The following is an 18,779-nucleotide window of genomic DNA, read 5'->3' as shown; positions in this document are numbered from 1 at the left end:
AAAGTTTTTCACTAGGAGGGTGGTGAAGCACTGGAATGGGTTACCTAGGGAGGTGGTGGAATCTCCATCCTTAGAGGTTTTTAAGCTGTGGCTTGACAAAAACCCAGGCTGGGATTATTTAGCTGAGGTTAGTCTTGCTTTGAGCAGAGGGTTGGACTAGATGACCTCCTGAGGTCCCTTCCAACTCTATGATTCTATGATTAATGGAATGAAATTTCAAAATGGAAAGCACAGCAATTTATCTTGAGTTTCAAGATGAGGATGCTTGAACAGTTCGTAGGGAATTTCTAAGCAGCTGTGTCAGCTTCAATAAATTTAACACCCAAATCTTGCTCATTTTTTAATAAAATACAGTTAATCCAACAGTACACTCTTTAGATGAAGACGTTTTATTTGGTCTGGTCCAGAATACAACCATTAAGTGTAACAGCCTTTGTAAGGAGCAGTGTGTTGGCCTTTCACAGACCATATGTTTCATCTTCAAATAATGATGACTTTAAAAAAATAATGTGGATAATGTCTTCAGTGGATAATGTCTTCAGTGCTTATAAAGGGCCAAATTATCCCTGGCTTTAGCATGGTGATTAGGGGTGGTAGAGAAAAGGTGCCTTCTTTTCCACTCTACACAAGGACTAGGGATTGTTCCCTCCATGCCCTCATAGGATGCAGTCCACCCTGAAGAGATGGGGCTCTCCGCACAGCCTGTTGGAGCTAGTCAGGCATGAAAGGGAGCTGGGGAACACGTTCCAAGGAATGGTTCATCATGTGCACTCCCCCTGCACATCAGGGAATTTGGTGGGGAGTGGAAGATGGTGCCTCCTGGAGTTCTGCCTGGGAAAATAGCTCCACACCATTCCCAATGTAGACCACTGGCTAAATGGCACAATCTTGTCCTAAAGCTTTATCTTGAAAGATCTAGGATATGCATACAATCTTATTTATTGTCAGCAATTATCCCCGTTGAATTTTGTGGATCTCTCGCCTCAATTTGTAACAGAGTAAGAGAGTATAAAGCCAGAGAGTTGCACACAATATTTACTGGCTTGCAAATTGCACCAAATTATCCAGGCGGTGTGGGCTGAAGAAGCTCTGGGATCCAATTTACATAATCCATGGATGCAAGCAAAATGTTGGAGGCATCTGGTGAAGCCCTCTGTGTGTGTGTGTGTGTGTGTGTGTGTGTGTGTGTGTGTGTGTGTCTAATTTGCCTGTGGTTCATGAAGACCACCACGCTAGTAGGCCATCACTCACAGAACGGCGGCCTATTAATTTAAAGTCCATTCCTTTAGAATACAGAGTGTATTTCATATGAGGCAGTTTATTTAATGTGCTAATCAGCTGGTCAGATGCATAGTACAGAGTTAAAATAAATTTAGGGATGATCATCTAAAGGGCATGATCCTGAAACATGCTGAGCCTGAGCACTTTCTATGAGTAGTGGGTCCTGTCTGCACTGATCCTGCCAGTCCGTCTAAGGTGAGTAGTTTGAGTGTAGACTAGAAGTTTCTCCAGAGGAAAATGCTTAGGTCTTGCACAAATAGTCTTTTCCATTCTCTGTTTAGTTCAGCCTTGTGTATTTATCATCTGTGTGACACTTGTCACTTCCAGCAGGGTTAACACAGAGTATATGGGGTGAAGTAAGTAACCTCGCTGGCCTTTCCAAGAGGTAAGGGAAAGGAAATCTTCTTTCATGTTAAGGTTTAAAGACAATCATGAACTGACCATCACTTTAAATTGCTCAGTCTTTTTAGAGTATTGTATAATCTCTAACAGTGTAATGTCACTATCCTATGGGGAGCTGTCTGTGCACTGCTTCTTTTGGTATGAAATGGAATAGTAAAAACACACAGAAATTAAAAAAAACCCAACCATTTGTCAATACACCTCTCTCCGGACCTAAGCTACTATCCTGGCCCTGGCTATCTCCTAAATAGACATTGTCTGCTACACCAAATTGTGTGCTAGCTCTGTGTTACAAAGGACTGTGTTAAAATGATCAGACTCATTTTCAGTTATGATCTAAGCCAGTTTGGAAACCAGTTCTGCAGAGCAGAAAAATGCATTAACCTGTTGTTTCACCACAGCAAACAGCAAGGAAGATTCATAAGTCTGCAAAGTGACTTAGATCTCCATCGTAAATTCAGTGGCGAAACAGGCACATGTATTTTGTTTATATTGTCACAGTAGTTACCTGTGCTCTCAGTTTTACTGAGTTTCATCCTTTGTTATAATATCTGGAATACAGTATAATATCTGGAAGTCCAAGCACAGATTTTTGTCTATCGGCGATTGTGCTAAACAGCACTATTTCATCATTCGCAATTGCAGCAGTTTGTTTTTATAGAAAAGCTGCTTTTTTAATTTAATCTTCATGTTGTTTTTAATTCCTTCTCTTGGTTTTTACAATTTTCTACAGAGTATTATCCAAACTGTGAAGTGGTGTTCATGGGGATGGCAAACATCCATTCTATCCGGAAGAGCTTTCAGTCATTGCGCTTGCTCTGCACACAGATGCCAGACCCAGGAAAGTAAGTGGGCATTTGTGGGTTTTTTCTTCATTAAATTATATTTTTTTGTCTAACTCTCATTCTTCCCCTGATCTTTTCTAGACTGAATTAGGCAGGTGGTGTTTGTTCTTCCACAGCCTTCTCTTTGTAAACATGCTGCAGTTATATTTTTCACTTCATGTAGCTTGAACAAAAGGAGGTCCGTGACCATTAATTCTAACATGGAAATAGCAAATGAGACTGGGATCAAAATTGGATCCTTTGCTTTAATATTAGAATGCGTTACTGTCAGGTGGGCGTGGTCGGTCTCACCTGTGCAGCCTGCAGTCTTTCAGCTTTCTCCTTGGTTTTCTAAAACTGCTATTATAACATGCTGTCTTCCTGCAGAAGTGCATAGCAGTCTAACTTTCCTTCGAAAGGCACTAGTGCGGCTCCATGAATCTACCATTTGCGTAATATCCTAACTCTGGAGACCCAGCCCATCATTTCCATGGTATAGCTGACCAACAGTGACAATACCTGAGGTGTCTTCTGAATGTCAATTTTCCCCCGAACACTGCAGCGTTTCATTCCTCTTTCCTCTAACGGTTTCTCCTGGTTCTGCATTTGCTGCTTACAAGCCTTTCACATTCACTAAGCAGACTGTCTGTTTGTATTTCCTGCAAACTGTGAGAGCATTAACAAAATAATTTAAGTGAAAAATACATTCAAGGAAAGCACTCAGAGTTTAGTACTTTAATAGTTTAATTATGATCACTCTGATTTTTTTTTAAATTCAAAGATCTCAGATGGGAAATATTAAAAAGAGCACAAACTATCCTTCCTTGGTTTTTCTTTAGTTGGTTATCAGCACTGGAAAGTACCAAATGGCTGCAACACTTGTCTGTGCTACTGAAATCTGCACTCCTGGTAGTGCACGCAGTAGACAGAGACCAGCGACCAGTCTTGGTGCACTGCTCGGATGGCTGGGATCGAACTCCACAGATAGTGGCACTATCCAAACTGCTGCTAGATCCATATTACAGGACCATAGAGGTTTGTAAACCATCCATTGATGCATGAGGGGGCGGTCAAGTTTGGGTTTCTTTGCAAATTAATAGGGAAGGCTGTGAATGGGTGATCACAGATTTCTTTGTCTGAAATGTAAAAAATGTGATCACAAGTCTTGCTGCATCTGATGGATGCTATTGAGTGATATGGTGGGTTAATTGTGAAGGGCATTAAATAGAAGAAACGTAGGTTGAAAGAAAATATGCTTAATTCTGAAAAGAAAACAGGTATATTAAGCACAAATACTTCCCATGAGAAGTCTCAGATTGACAAAAAAAGCTACAGACCTTTTATCTGCACTTTCATTCCTGCAGGGTTTCCAGGTGCTAGTGGAGATGGAATGGCTGGATTTTGGCCACAAGTTTGCAGATCGCTGTGGCCATGGTGAGAATTCGGATGACCTAAATGAGCGCTGCCCAGTATTTTTACAGTGGCTGGACTGCGTCCATCAGCTCCAGAGGCAGTTCCCTTGCTCTTTCGAGTTTAACGAAGCATTCCTTGTGAGTTGTGGCTTGAGAGATTACTGTTTTATAGACTACTTCTAAACCAGTAGACAGAGCTAACACAGTGAATAACCCTGAGGGGTTTCTGATTCTCCCATCTACCTTATGTCACAGTGCAGGCTGGTAAGCAGATGTGACAACTGTTGAGCCTTGTCTGGCAGACATGGAATTTGGGTCTTCGTGGAATCTGCGATCAGTTCTCTCTGAACTGTGGGTGGGGCCTACGAGGGCTTGCTTTAAACTTTAAACAAAGAAAGAAATCATGTCCTGGATTCATATGTCTACAGAACAGGGACAGCACAGGTAGTGTCAATGCAAACTTCCCCACCACTGCTCCAGTACGATGTTTCATCCTGACCTGGAGGGGACGCCTCTAAGAGCAAGGAGGAGTTGATTTTCCATTCTCCTTCTGTGCTGAAACTGCCTAGAAGGCGTGGTTTTTGCAATATTGACAAATATCCTCAGAAGTTTAGCTAAGACCACTGATGTCATGTCTCAAGGCCACCAAGCTGGTCACACCGTAATTGTCAATCACTAACTGTATAGATGGAATTGAATTGGCAAACTAGAACAGAAAGTTTCTATAATATTCACCAGTCCTCTGAGTAATTCCATCTCCTGGTCTTTTGAGAGCTGAAGGCCCTAATCCAGCAAAACAGTTAAGCATGTGCTTAACTTTTAACACATGAGTAGTCCTGTTGAAATCAATTGGACTATTGACATGCTTAAAGATAAGCACATGCTTAAGGGGTCTGCTGGATTGAGGCTATAGTGTGGAGTGAGCTACAGTCTAGACTGGATTAGCTGCCTGTGTCTCCATTTGTGCCACAAGACAAAAGTTAACCCATTACTACCGCCAGCTTTGTGCTTTTCTACTTCTTTATTAATGCTATGTGACAACTTGGTCAAAAATTCCCTCTCTACCATATCTTCCAGGACTCTGGTTTCAATATGTAAGTTTCAGACAGAGCAAGACTCTCATACCTGTTCGTAAATAAACATGCAACCTTTATATTTCCTCCTATCATTTTATATAATTCAAATATGATGGTACATAAGAGAGAAGAACCCATTCTGCTAGTATGTTCTTGTAATTAGCTTTCTAAGAAGGCATGCAAAATGCTGAATAGATTTATATAGCATCCTTCACAAAAGCTTTACATATGCTGCCTCACATGCATGGTGGATTAATTGCCTCTTTATATCTTTCACCTACACCATATGTGCTGCCATATGACTATCTGTATTGGTCTGTACAGGTCAAATTGGTGCAGCACACCTACTCTTGCCTCTTTGGTACATTCCTGTGCAACAATGCGAAGGAGAGAGGAGAAAAACACACTCAGGAACGGACCTGTTCTGTCTGGTCTCTGCTGCGGGCAGCAAACAAAGCCTTCAAAAACCTGCTTTACTCCTCCCAGTCAGAAACTGTATGTATCATTCATTCCCCACCACCTATCGGACAGTCCCTTTAGAGATTCTCTGTTACAACTGGGGGGGGGGGGAAGGGAAGGGAAGGGAAGTGACTCTCCCAAAAATATCCACATCAGGGAAGCCTCCCAGTTATTTCTGTGGGTGATGATTTGACTTTGCCTGCTCCATGAATGTACAGCCTAGAGATAACTGTGCTTTTATTTTCTGGCTATGGCTCAGCTTGTCCAGTGAATAGTTACCATTTGAGTTCTATAGCAAGGATTTGTGTTTGAATAGCCTTCGCTTAACCTCTGCTATGCCATGCGCTCCCACACAACCAGAGCCATATTCTGATGCATTTACATTACATTGTCTTCAGCAGACCAATGGGACATATGAAATGCAGCATAGAGAGTATCTCTGTGTCAGATATATGCTGTATTCCTCGTAGTAAAATATTTTGTGTGCGTGACAAGATACAGTTACCAACAAGAGATCTGAATCACAGTTTCACTGGAGAGGCAGGGGTGGTGGTTGGGAATAAGAGTTGTGTCATAAGATACCTTAAAACTCCCAGAAAATTTTGTCAGAAAATGGCTTAATAAAAATGTTATGGAAATCTTTGAATGTATCTATATTTAATTTCACAGCTCTCACATTTTTAGTTTAGTTGTCCCATAGTAATAAATTCTGACAAAGGACTGGGAGGAGAGAGGCATAGTCATCCTTATGTATATTTGACAGAACAGTATGTTAGACAGTCAGATACGGTGGTGATGGGCACGGTATGAGACCCTGTAGAGAACTGTTAAAATGTCAGTGTGATCGTGGAAGTAAAGATTTTTCTAAGTTATTTAAGCCCCTTTCCTCCCAAAATTCCCATATCTGAAGGTAAGGGTAATGCCATCGTAGCTGCTTAGACCCTGAATTACCTGGGTATCCAGAACCTCCAGACGGTGAACCTGAGCTGTGAAATTAGAGTAGCAAAATTCCTGGAGAGAAACCGGTTAATGTTCCTAAACATGAACATGCCACATTTTCTCTTTTTAGGTGCTGTATCCAGTGTGCCATGTGCGTAATTTAATGCTCTGGAGTGCTGTTTACCTGCCATGTTCTTCCCCCTCCACTCCTGCTGATGACACCTGTGCCCCTTACCCAGTTCCAGGCTCCAGCCCTGAAGATCAATCTCTGGGCAGGTGAGCATAGACCTCAGAAATCCCATCCCATAAAGTAAGATCAACACAGAATGTTGTGGGATTTAGGGAGAATCATAGAAGATTAAGATTGGAAGGGACCTCGGGAGATCATCTAGTTCAACTCCCTGCTCAAAGCAGGACCAACCCCAACTAAATCATCCCAGCCAGGGCTTTGTCAAGCTGGGCCATTAATATGTCTAAGGATGGAGATTCCACCACCTCCCTAGGTAACCCATTCCAGTGCTTCACCACCCTCCTAGTGAAAAAGTTTGTCCTAATATCCAACGTAGACCTCCCCCACTGCAACTTGAGACCATTGCGCCTACTTCTGTCATCTATCACTGAGAACAGCCTAGCTCCATCCTCCCTGGACCCCCCCCTTCAGGTAGTTGAAGGTTGTTATCAAATCCCCCTTCACTCTTCTCTTCTGCAGACTAAATAAGCCCAGTTCCCTCAGCCTCTCCTCATAAAGTCATATGCTCCAGCCCCCTAATCATTTTTGTTGCCCTCCACTGGACTCTCTCCAATTTGTCCACATCCTTCCTGTCGTGGGGGGCCCAAAATTGGACACAATACTCTAAATGTGGCCTCACCAGTGCCGAATAGAGAGGAATAGTCACTTCCCTAGGTCTGCTGGCAATGCAGGAGAGGACCTGCACTTGGTGTGCGAGGAAGGGGCTTTTTCACTGTTTTCATTGTGGACTGTTTAAATGACTAGCAAAAGCCCTCTGTGGTTTCAATTTTTAAAGTTTTCAGCTTCCTGGATGGTTGTGTAACAAACACATTAGAACAGAAAATAGGTTTGTAGTAAATTAGCAGATAAAACACAGTTAAGTATACAGAGTATCCCTATAGCATCTCAGGTACTGTCCCCAATGGCAGAATTAATTCAGCTTTGGTGTACTGCATCTGTGTTGTAGAGACCAAAACACCATGGGATATAGCACCTTCCTTGCTGCCTTGCATTCATTGTGCACACTGCTTTATTCCTGTAGTACATTCATGTGGCTACTACTTCCCTTTTCTTTGGAGAAGTAATTTTCAGTAAGGTGATTCTGGGGGCAGCTAGTCAGGAAATGGAGCCTTGTTGCTGAGGGTTATTCTGGGAATGCCTGAAGATTAGCTGAAGAAATGGTCTTGGCGGAGAGAGGAGCCTAAAGGGGCCAGTGCTGGAGCAGCTTTGAACCACAACTGACTAGGCTGCACTGTTACATAACACGGCAGTGCATTACTGAACTCCCTGATCACACTGCACTGTTATCTAACACGGCAGTGCATTACAGAACTCCCTGATCACATTGCACTGTTATCTAACACGGCAGTGCATTACAGAACTCCCTGATCACACTGCACTGTTATCCAACACGGCAGTGCATTACAGAACTCCCTGATCACACTGCACTGTTATCTAACACGGCAGTGCATTACCGAACTCCCTGATCACACTGCACTGTTATCTAACACGGCAGTGCATTACCGAACTCCCTGATCACACTGCACTGTTAGATAACACGGCAGTGCATTACCGAACTCCCTGATCACACTGCACTGTTATCTAACACGGCAGTGCATTACAGAACTCCCTGATCACGCTGCACTGTTAGATAACACGGCAGTGCATTACAGAACTCCCTGATCACACTGCACTGTTATCTAACACGGCAGTGCATTACCGAACTCCCTGATCATGCTGCACTGTTAGATAACACGGCAGTGCATTACCGAACTCCCTGATCACATTGCACTGTTATCTAACACGGCAGTGCATTACCGAACTCCCTGATCACACTGCACTGTTAGATAACACGGCAGTGCATTACAGAACTCCCTGATCACACTGCATTGTTAGATAACACGGCAGTGCACTACCGAACTCCCGGATCACACTGCATTGTTAGATAACACGGCAGTGCATTACCGAACTCCCTGATCACGCTGCACTGTTATCTAACACGGCAGTGCATTACAGAACTCCCTGATCACGCTGCACTGTTAGATAACACGGCAGTGCATTACCGAACTCCCGGATCACGCTGCACTGTTAGATAACACGGCAGTGCATTACAGAACTCCCTGATCACACTGCACTGTTAGATAACACGGCAGTGCATTACAGAACTCCCTGATCACACTGCACTGTTAGATAACACGGCAGTGCATTACCGAACTCCCTGATCACACTGCACTGTTAGATAACACGGCAGTGCATTACAGAACTCCCGGATCACACTGCATTGTTAGATAACACGGCAGTGCATTACCGAACTCCCGGATCACACTGCATTGTTAGATAACACGGCAGTGCATTACAGAACTCCACAGTAGTGAGTGGCTGGTTGTGATTTCAAAACTGGGAGGCTCATTAATAACCATTGCAATTAAACATTTAAAAAATAACTTTTGATTCTGATTATTTCTTTACCTGTATAGGCTACCAAAGACAAGATCATTTGACAATCTGACAACGGCCTGTGACAGCAACGTGCCCACAACCAACCGTCGTAGTAGTGATCCCAGCCTAAATGAAAAGTGGCAAGAGCACCGTAGGTCCCTGGAGTTGAGCAGTCTGGGCAACCCGGGGGATGATCCATTTGATGGGGACAGTCTGAACAAACAGGGCAGAGCTCTTGTTGGAGCAGAGCTTTCAGTTGCAGCTGGTGTGGCAGAGGGACAGATGGAGAACATTTTGCAAGAGGCCACGAAAGAGGATGTTGGTCTGGAGGAGCTCTTGAAGGGCACCCTGGGGACAACAGATAAAGTGGATGAAGAGGAGCTAATCTTGGATAAGGAGAACAGAACTGAACATCTGGATGGGTATGTTGATGGCCTCTACGAAAAGACGGAGATGGATAGAGATACTTTAATAAACAACCTAGTGTCCAATCCACATCCAGTTTCACAAGGTGCGTCTGAGTGTAAAGGAGAAGAGGAGGAACCTATGGATCTCAGTGACAGCATCCAGACTTTACCTCAGGTGAAAGGACTACAGACTGTCCCCATGGAGAGCACTGTACACAGTGACATTCAAAAGAACGTGGAGGAAGGGGTTAGTAGACTTTATGTAGAAGCAGAGAGGCCTTTTAGTACCCCAGAGCCCAGCCCTCCATTGCCCAGCACAAGCCAACATGAGGCAGAAACATCCAACATGGAAAGTTCTACTGAAACCTTAACAGAGAATGGAGCAAAGCAAGAGCTGAATCAGAAGGGCCCTTGCCACAGATCTCATGTGGTGGACAACGGTGCTGATGTACTTTCTCAAACTATTGAAAATAGGCCTGAGGGGGAAAACATGATAGAGCTACCCAGACTGGGAACAAAAGTAAACAGGACTTTTAATAGCAGCAACACACACAGTCCAACGCCTTCCCTTTGTGCCTTGCCTTTAGCCGAATGTAAAGATGAGATTGTGTGTAATGGAGAGCTGGAGACAGAGAATAAAGTGACAGAGAAACCTGCAGAGTTTAGTATTACCCAGAAATACCCTGCAGCAAATGGACACTGTCTGAATGGAGAGGATGATGGGATCAAAGCCTCTCTGAGCCGGCAGGTCTCTACAGCTAGTTGTAGTTCTGCACAGTTTCACCTGAGGAACATGCACCATAAGTGGGTGCATGGCAATGCTGCTAGGCAACAGACAGTTAGCAGCCCAGACCAACCTGCCAGGAGCCACTTGGATGACGATGGGATGCCAGTCTACACCGATGTTATCCAGCAGCGCCTGCGTCAAATTGAAACTGGGCATCAGCAGGAAGTGGAGATATTGAAGAAGCAAGTGCAGGAGTTGAGGAGCCGATTGGAGAGCCACTACCTGAACAGCTCACTGCGTTTCAATGGCGATTATGGGGATGAAGTGGTAAGTGTAATGGTAACTCAGGCAGTGCTGACAATAATGGATTGATTAATCTGATTTCTGGAGCCCACAGTACCAAGTCAGCTGTTTGGTAAGAAATGTTGTTTGGTTCGTTAGACAGTGAATTTTGGTTATGGTAATTTTTTAAAAAAAAAATCTCATGCTGAAAAGGGCGAAAGTTCAGTTTGGCACATGGTGAATGCAATTCTCAGTGCCATTGGGCAGAGTTCAGTTTGCTACAATTAAACTGGCAACGGCACACCTTGACATTTAATTTACACACGCCTTGGTGTGCTGAGGAATGAGGCTAATCACAGTGTTTGAACAGTTTTTGGCTATGCTCATTGTATACAATTTATTTGGGCCAGATCTGTAGGACTGGCCCTTTGGTGCTTGGCATAGTTCACAGGCAGGGGATGCAAAGGTGGCTGTCCTGGCTGGGCACCACTGGGGCACAGATATGTCTGGGCCATGTCCCCTTCTCTCAGAGGTGTGGCCTGCGCTAGGTTCAGTAGCATGAGTGCTATGCTGCCTCTGTGTCACCCAGGATTTCCCTTACCAAAAGGGAGTCTTCAGGAGCCACTTAAGACCGCTTTATGGCTTTGCCACATTAAAGCTACGTAGAGCAGTTAGAGTAGGAACTGAATGTGGAGCATAGTTTGATTGTAGTGTGTTTGCTGCAGCTAGACTACATCATGTCGCAAAATTACGGATGCTATAAAAAGATCACAAATTGTGTAGTTTCCGAAGTTTGTAATTGTAAATATAGAATCTGTAGATAACACAAATACATTGTGCACGTGTGTGTGGTGGATATTTAAATTGCCTCGAGTCCTCTTCCCATTACCTATTTTTGCCTACTCCTCCTCTTTGAACTAAACTGCAGTAACAAGACTTCAGAAAAGAAGCCAAAAGAAGCCAACACCATGTGCCTCACTCTGCTGCTTGGTGGGAGCCCTAGCTTCAAAAACAAACAGCAGGAACCACTTGAACTTTGAAGCCCCACTACCACCAAGTAGCTGTGCAGCGTTTGTGGCTTCTTTTTTCAGAAAGAAAAAAGAGGGAGGTGGAAGGCAGTACAGAGAAGGAAGGAATGGGGCATGGAGGGGGAGGTTGGGAAGGGAGGCTTAAGGGAGTACTCAGATTGTAAGCTCCTTGGGGCAGGGATCATGTCTTCCTATGTGTTTGAACATCACAGTACATTGGAATGCCGATCCTGGATGAAGTCTCTGAGCACTACCACAGTACATATGATCATAATTAGTCATTGAAACTTCACACACACGTAGTGTGTTCATTTCATACAGCTACAGAATTGTAAAAGATTTACATTTGCGATACTTACATGTTTATAAATATTCATTGGAAGTGGCAAAGAGGCTGGATAGTCCCAGGTGCATTCATTGGCAGAGACTTGTATCAACTTCTTGGGCCACTGAGGTTGCAGTTAATGACAATATAATAATTGCTAAATGCTGAATTTGTGAATGCAAGTTCTGCTGAGCATCGTTCAAAATGGGCTTCTCTCATTAATTGCAGCTTGAGTTCCCGGCAGAAATGTGGCCCATTGGCTTAATTCAAAGTATTCTTATTGAGATAAGGGCCTTCACAGTGTGTAAACTATGGGCAAATTGAAATGAATAGGACTTAGGCACCTAGTCGGATTTTCAGAAGCACTTAGGTGGCTATCTACTTCTTTAGGCACCTACGTACCTTTACAGACTTGGCTCCTAGTCTGTACCTTTCATTTCTGCTCAGTCTTGATAGGGATCTGGTTCTGTACGCTAGCTCACCAGTACTGAAAGGTGGAGAACAAAGGTTCTTGAATCTCTCATGTGTGGAAGAGCTGGCATGTGTGTTCTTTGACCAAGTGTCAGTTTAAATAAAGTTCTACTTGGCAGTACTGGATTAAGGAAGCATCAGTCCAAAGATTACTTGTGCAGGTGGTCTCTAATCCTTACCTCTGCATGTTTGATTTTAACTTGCATCTTCCCAAAGGAACTGTCAGAAACAGCAAGGCATACACGTATTACAAATCTTGTTTTTTAAAGTTAAAGAACTTTGGAAAGGAAATAGGGCTCAGAAACTGGATTGAGAGGGTACAGCTGTGAGATTTGTGAGGTGCCACTGTTAACCATGCTGTATGGCCAGAACCTTGCACATACACAGCAGCAGGTAGATTTTAATCCGCTATCCTGGTATCAAAGGGTTAACAGTTTAATTCTGTCCTGTTGCAGTACACCATTACACAAGCAAAGTGCCTTGTTGCACACTAATCCCATCCCAGACAGAACTCGTGGTTGCGGCAGCACAGACTCAGTTATAGGTGTGTAAGTATATCTGACCTGCACCCTTCCAGTCCAAGTATAATCTAGCTTTCCCTAGCAGGAGGTGCACAGATTCCCCCTTCCCAACTGTCTGCTTCTGGTTCATGTGGAAGTGGGAGTATGTGCAGGTTCTGTTCAGCTGTGTTTGTTTGCCAACAGACTTCAATACCCGACTCGGAAAGCAATCTGGATCAGAACTGCTTGTCTCGCTGCAGCACAGAGATTTTCTCTGAAGCCAGCTGGGAGCAGGTGGATAAACAGGACACAGAGGTACAGACTAAATACCTGTCTGTGATATTCCTCTCTCTTTCCTTCTGTTAGGACATGATTTCCACAACACTGTTATGCTACAGCCCCATGGTCACACACCAATTCTTGTAAACTATCTCCCTTGCCAACACTTATCACTAACACGTTGAAAATCTGTACCTGTGCGGTGGAGCCCTCTACTGTCAGGTGTCTATGAACTAGCTCTGAGAAGCCATGGAAAGACAATAGCTGAAAGAACCCTGGACTAACGCATTCCCTGTAAATGTGTTTGACTTGGGTACCTTTGAAGTATAGAAAGAAATCAGTGAGCTATGTATTAGAACTTCTCTATGTGGCTGGAGGGAATTTGGTGGATCACTTTCCGAGGAGAAGATTTCTGCCTTCTTTTTCTTTCATTATTGCTAGCATCGAATCTGTCCAATTAAAGTAGCAGGGGACACTTCCATCACTGTGCTCTTCGTGGCACTGTGCTCTTCATAAGCTCAGGCCAGACTGATTTGTTGCTGTTCAAATGCTGTCTCCTTGACAAATTTGTCTTTGTGTTCTATGTTCCACAGATGACACGATGGATCCCAGACCACCTCGCTGCACACTGCTATGGCTGTGACAGTACATTCTGGCTTGCCAGCAGGAAGCACCACTGCAGGTAACCTGTCCATAGAGAGCTGAAGGTGAAAGGGAAAGCATTGAACAGTGAGGCTGGCCGGTGTTGGATTGACAATTCTGTTCCTTTTAAATTAGGAAAGGCTAGGAAGGATGCCTGGATAAGAGAAATTCTAGAGTAGGAAGACCATATGCACTGCTGAAGCAAGTCAAGGAACCCTGCCTTCTTTGGGGGGCTGTTTTTGCTCTTGGGTTCCAGTTTGTTTGCAGTGTCTATTTCAAAAGCCACAGCTGCTGTCAGCGTCATACCTGGTCAGACAGATTCAGCCTGCCTTTTTCCTTACATTATGATGACATTTTTTTAAATAAATGTAAATATTATCAAATATGGTCTAAACCTCTTCCCATTCAGTAACCAACATACTTGGGAATCTGTTACTTTCCATCTCCCCCCTCCACCTCCCCCAATTGCTTGTGTAAAGGATTCTGAAATGGACCCGTCTGAAGTAGAGGCAGATTGGATTAGCCTTAGCCAAACCTATTGCTGATAGGCCATGCTAGATAGTGCCAGCACCAGCATGAAGGGCAGGTGGCGCTGTCCTATTAATTAGATAGCATCCTGGCTTGAGACAGAGAAAAATCCCAGGTTCTTTGAGTGATGGTCCCTATTTTATTTCAGGGAGGGTTATGCACCCGGAGCTGGAGCTTTTCAAAGTAGCGTTGCTTGTGGTCCGTGCGTACACCTTGTACTGCCTCATGGTTTTGCCCAAGGTGATAAAGGGCAGGGCAGATCGACCATGTCTCGAGTTCCTTCTCACGGCAGTATGAGCCAATTCAGAACCTCTGCTGTCCTCTTGTCCTTGGTGATGCACCCCAGTCCACGGATACTCCACCTGACAGCTTGGTTTTTTGGTGGACAACTCGTGTTAGCATGAGAATGCTCGTTACCAGTACAAGACATCCTCTCCAGTAGCTGGAAGGACTCTACAAGACGCTCTTATCAGGCTAAATGGACACATTTCATTTCCTGGGCACCACAACAAGGCCTCACCCTCGAAGCTGTGGTCATCCCGATGTTTTTGGACGGTTTCCTCTGTCTGAAAACCTCAGGGTTCACTCTCAATTCCATCAGGGTATATGCAGCAACCATTAGTGCTTTCCACCCTCCAGTGGAAGGGCATTCAATTTTTACCCATCCCTTGACTGCCCGATTCTGGAAGTGCCTTATATGTAAATACCCACCCATTCGGCTTATCACCTCTCAGCAGGACCTCAACCTAGTCCCTTACCTTGTTAATGAACTTTCCCTTTTGAACATCTGGCCTCCTGCCCGCTTTCTCTCCTCTCTGTGAAGGTTGCTTTCCTCTTTGCCATTACCTCAGCGAGGAGGGTTAGCAATCTGTGGGCCATGATGGCAACCCCCCTTTTTACCATATTCCACAAAGACAAGATTTCACAGCAACTACATCCCAGATTTCTACCAAAAGTGGTTTCCCAATTCCATCTCAGCCAACCCATACATTTACCTACCTTCTTCCCCAAACCACACATCTCTCATGAGGAACAGCGACTCCATTCCCTCAATGTGCATTTTTAACTACAAAGGAGGAAGCCATTTTGAAAGTGTTGGAAAAAGAGTCCAAATGAGGTTCGTTTACCCTGCACCAGATAAAAAAGAGATCTAAGCAGGTATTTGGGCAGTCTCCAAGTTTTATTTCTGCAGAGGTCGGACACTTCCCAGCAAGTGGTCAGTGTGAGACCCCGAAGGCATGTTCTCTTGCATATTTATACAAACACAAACAAAGAAATTACATATGCATAAATTCTTAATGCTTATTGGTACACTCAAATTATTATTGTTATTGCTATTGGCTTTACACTTTCTACCTCTTCTAACTATAAACATCCTGCGTACATGGTTTGCTCCTGGAGTCCATCAGGTAGCAAAAAGGGTAACCCAATCCTGCCCCACTTGCCAAGCCTTTAATGCAGTATCCCGGAAAGATCTAAAAGAAAGTGCCCAGCCATGGACAGTTTAACCATTTGAAAACTTGCAATTAGATTTTATTTCCTTGCCAGCCTGCCAAGATTACAAATATGTGCTGGTGATTGTTGATCAGTTAACCCACTGGGTTGAAGCTACTCCCGCCAGAAAAACAACTGCAACTGTTGTAAGAAATTTTTTGTTAAAAGAGATCATCCCTAGGTTCAGGCTCCCTCAAGTGGTTAACTCTGACCAAGGCAAGATATTTGTCGCCATAGCAGGGAGAATTAAGGGACAGGCCATCTTCACCCAGAGAATCTCCAAGTGGGTCTCAGGATGTATTATGCGCTGCTACCAATTGTCGGGACAATCTCCACCAGGTGGGATACGTGCCCGTTCCACGGGAGCACAAGCATCACCACAGCCGCACTCCAAAACGTGCTCCTTGCGGACATAGATACGGCAGCCAGCCACATGGAGTTCGGTGCACACCTTGTCCTCTCACTATTCTCTAGTACATGATTTCACGACAGATGCCTCATTCAGCGCAGCGGTCCTACGTTCCACAGTTCCGTCATTTTCGTCGCACGCTTCTCCTGTATGGATACTGCTTGTTAATCACCCTCAGTGGAATACAGTAGGACCATCACTCAAAGAAGAAGAGGAGGTTACTTACCTGTAACTGGAGGTTCTTCGAGATGTGTGGTCCCTATCTATGTTCTGATTCCACCCTCCTTCCCTTCTGCTGCGGATCTGGTAGATCTGCGGTGAAGAAGGAACTGGAGATGTGGTCCGTCTGCCCTGCCCTTTTCTGCCTTGGGCCAAACTACGAGGTGGTAGAAGGGCGCATGCGCAGACCGACGAGCAATACCACTTTGAAAAGCTCTGGCACATGGCACATGTACATAATCCACAGTGGAATGCAGATCGGGACCACACATCTCGAAGAACCTCCAGTTACAGATAAGTAACCTCCTCTTTGTAAGTCATGTTTTCATGCTTCAGGGAATCAAGATGTATCCCTCTGTTACCAAATCCCGTTGCTGGATACTGGAGCGGACAAGGTAGTCAGAGAAGATAGCACTTAAACAGATGGTGATCATCTGTTTTTGATGCTCTATTGCCCTTTGAAGCAGCAATGAGTTAAAGCATCTGTTGCATTTTTATATTTTGTTCCATTTTGTCCTCTTGAGAAGATAAACAAACCCAGTGAAGAATGAACATAATAAGTTGAGCAGTTTTGATTTTCTCAGCATTCTTTGTCTGTGTATATATATGTGATTTACAGCATCAGATGAAAAGTATAAATGCTAGGTATTAAAATTACATACAACTGACAAATTTGATGAGAATTAGGTGTACACAGAACAGGAGCCCTTGAGAGCCCAGGCCTGGAAAGCTGTAGGCTAGATGCAAAATTGCAAAGCGATTCCAGGGAGACAGAGAATGCAAGGTGTCAGTGCTAAAGTTACAGTCACTTCAGGGATTCAAGTTTTATTGCAAATTACCCTTTAGTTCCTGCATATTCTCAGTGTTTCCAGCCCGGTTGAACAGGCTGTCTGTATTGGTTGAGATGGCTTTCAAGGAACTAGTAAGAAATAAGTGACCTAAGGAACAAGAAAACCAAATGTTTTCATAGCTTAATGTTTCATCAGTTCTGCTGCTCAGGGCAGACGTGCTCACCCTGTCCCCATGAAGGCGAAAATGAGGTTGAAAACCACATATTCTGTACCCTTGAGCAAGTTAAAGAAATTTCAGTGTCCCTCGTTGACACCATTTGCTTCTTTTACTAGTTCCCCTCTGAGCTCTTTCTCCCCCTCCCTGCAGGGACATTGAACGTGTTGATCAAACCTGGTGAGCATTTGCAACAGCCTCTGCCTGTTGTTTGTCTGCATTTCTTTGATAACTTCTCCAAACTAACTTTGTTTATTCCCCCGGTCTTTGTTCTTCACTTGTCCAGAAATGAGTCCTGGGTGGATAGTACAGCCTGTCAGGTGTTTTGATTTATATGAATCTGATCAGGCAGCTCTTTCCACACAAAGGCATTTAGGACTCAGCTTTTTGTAATATAATCCACATCACTGTTCAAACTAACCCCCACTTCAGCGAGTCATTCGTTTGAGAAACAAGGAACAAATTCAGACTGGATATAAGGCATACATTTTTAGCAGGGAGAGTAATTAATCATTGGAACAATTTACCAAGGGTCATGGTGGATTCTCCATCACTGACAATTTTTAAATCAAGATTGGATATTTTAAACCAAGATTGGATCTGCTTTAGGCAATATTTTGGGGTAAGTTCTACAAGGGGTTATACAGAGGATCAGACTAGATCAATGGTCCCCAAACTGTGGGGCGCACCCCCCTAGTGGGGCATGGAGGAACATTCAGGGGGTGCAGTGGAGCCTAGGGCAGGGAGGGAGTGTCACCCCACCCCCGCTCCAGCCCCACCCCTGCTCCCAGCTGTAGCTCCGTCCCTGACCTTGGCCCCAGGAGTGGGGGGATGTGGACAGAGTCCATTATGGATAAGGGAAGGCATAACCTAAAAAGTTTGGGGACCACTGGACTAGGTGATCACAATGGTTCCCTCTGGCCTTGGAATCTGTGAATGGTTCACTTCTAATTGCACGGAGCAGCCTACAAGTTTAGTTGTTACCAATTTATTTTCAACCTTTTTCCTTTTTGTCTTAGCTTTTTGTGAAGTGTGAATGACAGAGGAGAGTTCTGGTTTGGCTTTGCCATTTTAGCAGTAGTAAAAAATACCATGGGGAAAGCAAGTAACGGAGGGCCTGTGGGGCAAGGGTAAGGGTGAGTGTTCATGACTTGGCAAGAGAAGGTGGGATTTAGTAGCATGATGTTGGGAAAGCAAAAGCGAGGTTGTCTCTCTGAGGAGGAATATGACTTTCCCATTGAGCCTCTGGTGCCTGTCAAAGGGGGCTGGAGGGACGAGACTGATTGAACCTCGGAAGTGAAAAAGAAGTCTAGCCAGGCACAGGGAACACAATATGACAGGTTCTACTGGCCCTGCAGGAGTTAGGGGGAGAACTGTTCTGGAAACAGAGTTTGAAAGAGAA

At 44.3% G+C, this 18,779-nt stretch overlaps 2 protein-coding genes across 10 annotated transcripts in view; one reads left to right on the top strand and one right to left on the bottom strand.

Moving 5' to 3' along the window:
- Positions 1–18,779, top strand: part of MTMR3 (myotubularin related protein 3) — a 145,275-nt gene that overhangs the window by 118,847 nt on the left and 7,649 nt on the right. For 7 of the 9 annotated variants that reach the window (XR_010920227.1, XM_067550225.1, XM_067550227.1 and 4 more), the window contains 9 exons: positions 2,417–2,528; positions 3,347–3,542; positions 3,872–4,057; positions 5,320–5,490; positions 6,524–6,669; positions 9,100–10,522; positions 13,006–13,116; positions 13,674–13,762; positions 17,531–17,557. Coding sequence is in view for 8 of the 9 variants with exons in the window: in XM_067550225.1 (XP_067406326.1) it covers positions 2,417–2,528; positions 3,347–3,542; positions 3,872–4,057; positions 5,320–5,490; positions 6,524–6,669; positions 9,100–10,522; positions 13,006–13,116; positions 13,674–13,762; positions 17,531–17,557 (2,461 nt within the window). In the remaining variant the exon portion in view is untranslated. The remainder of the gene's footprint in view (positions 1–2,416; positions 2,529–3,346; positions 3,543–3,871; positions 4,058–5,319; positions 5,491–6,523; positions 6,670–9,099; positions 10,523–13,005; positions 13,117–13,673; positions 13,763–17,530; positions 17,558–18,779) is intronic. The other 2 variants (XM_067550228.1, XM_067550226.1) reach the window with 1 other exon arrangement.
- The window catches only part of LOC137154520 (acyl-CoA dehydrogenase family member 11-like), a 37,353-nt gene continuing 33,946 nt past the window's right edge, over positions 15,373–18,779 (bottom strand). Inside the window, exon 15 of the mRNA XM_067550233.1 lies at positions 15,373–16,299. The gene's annotated coding sequence lies outside the window, so the exon portion shown is untranslated. The remainder of the gene's footprint in view (positions 16,300–18,779) is intronic.

The sequence above is a fragment of the Emydura macquarii genome, unplaced genomic scaffold (assembly GCF_026122565.2).
Source record: "Emydura macquarii macquarii isolate MOO-44397 ecotype Brisbane River unplaced genomic scaffold, CSIRO-AGI_Emac_v2 contig_1254, whole genome shotgun sequence".
Taxonomy (NCBI): domain Eukaryota; kingdom Metazoa; phylum Chordata; order Testudines; family Chelidae; genus Emydura; species Emydura macquarii.
This window is presented reverse-complemented; position numbering and strand designations above follow the sequence as displayed.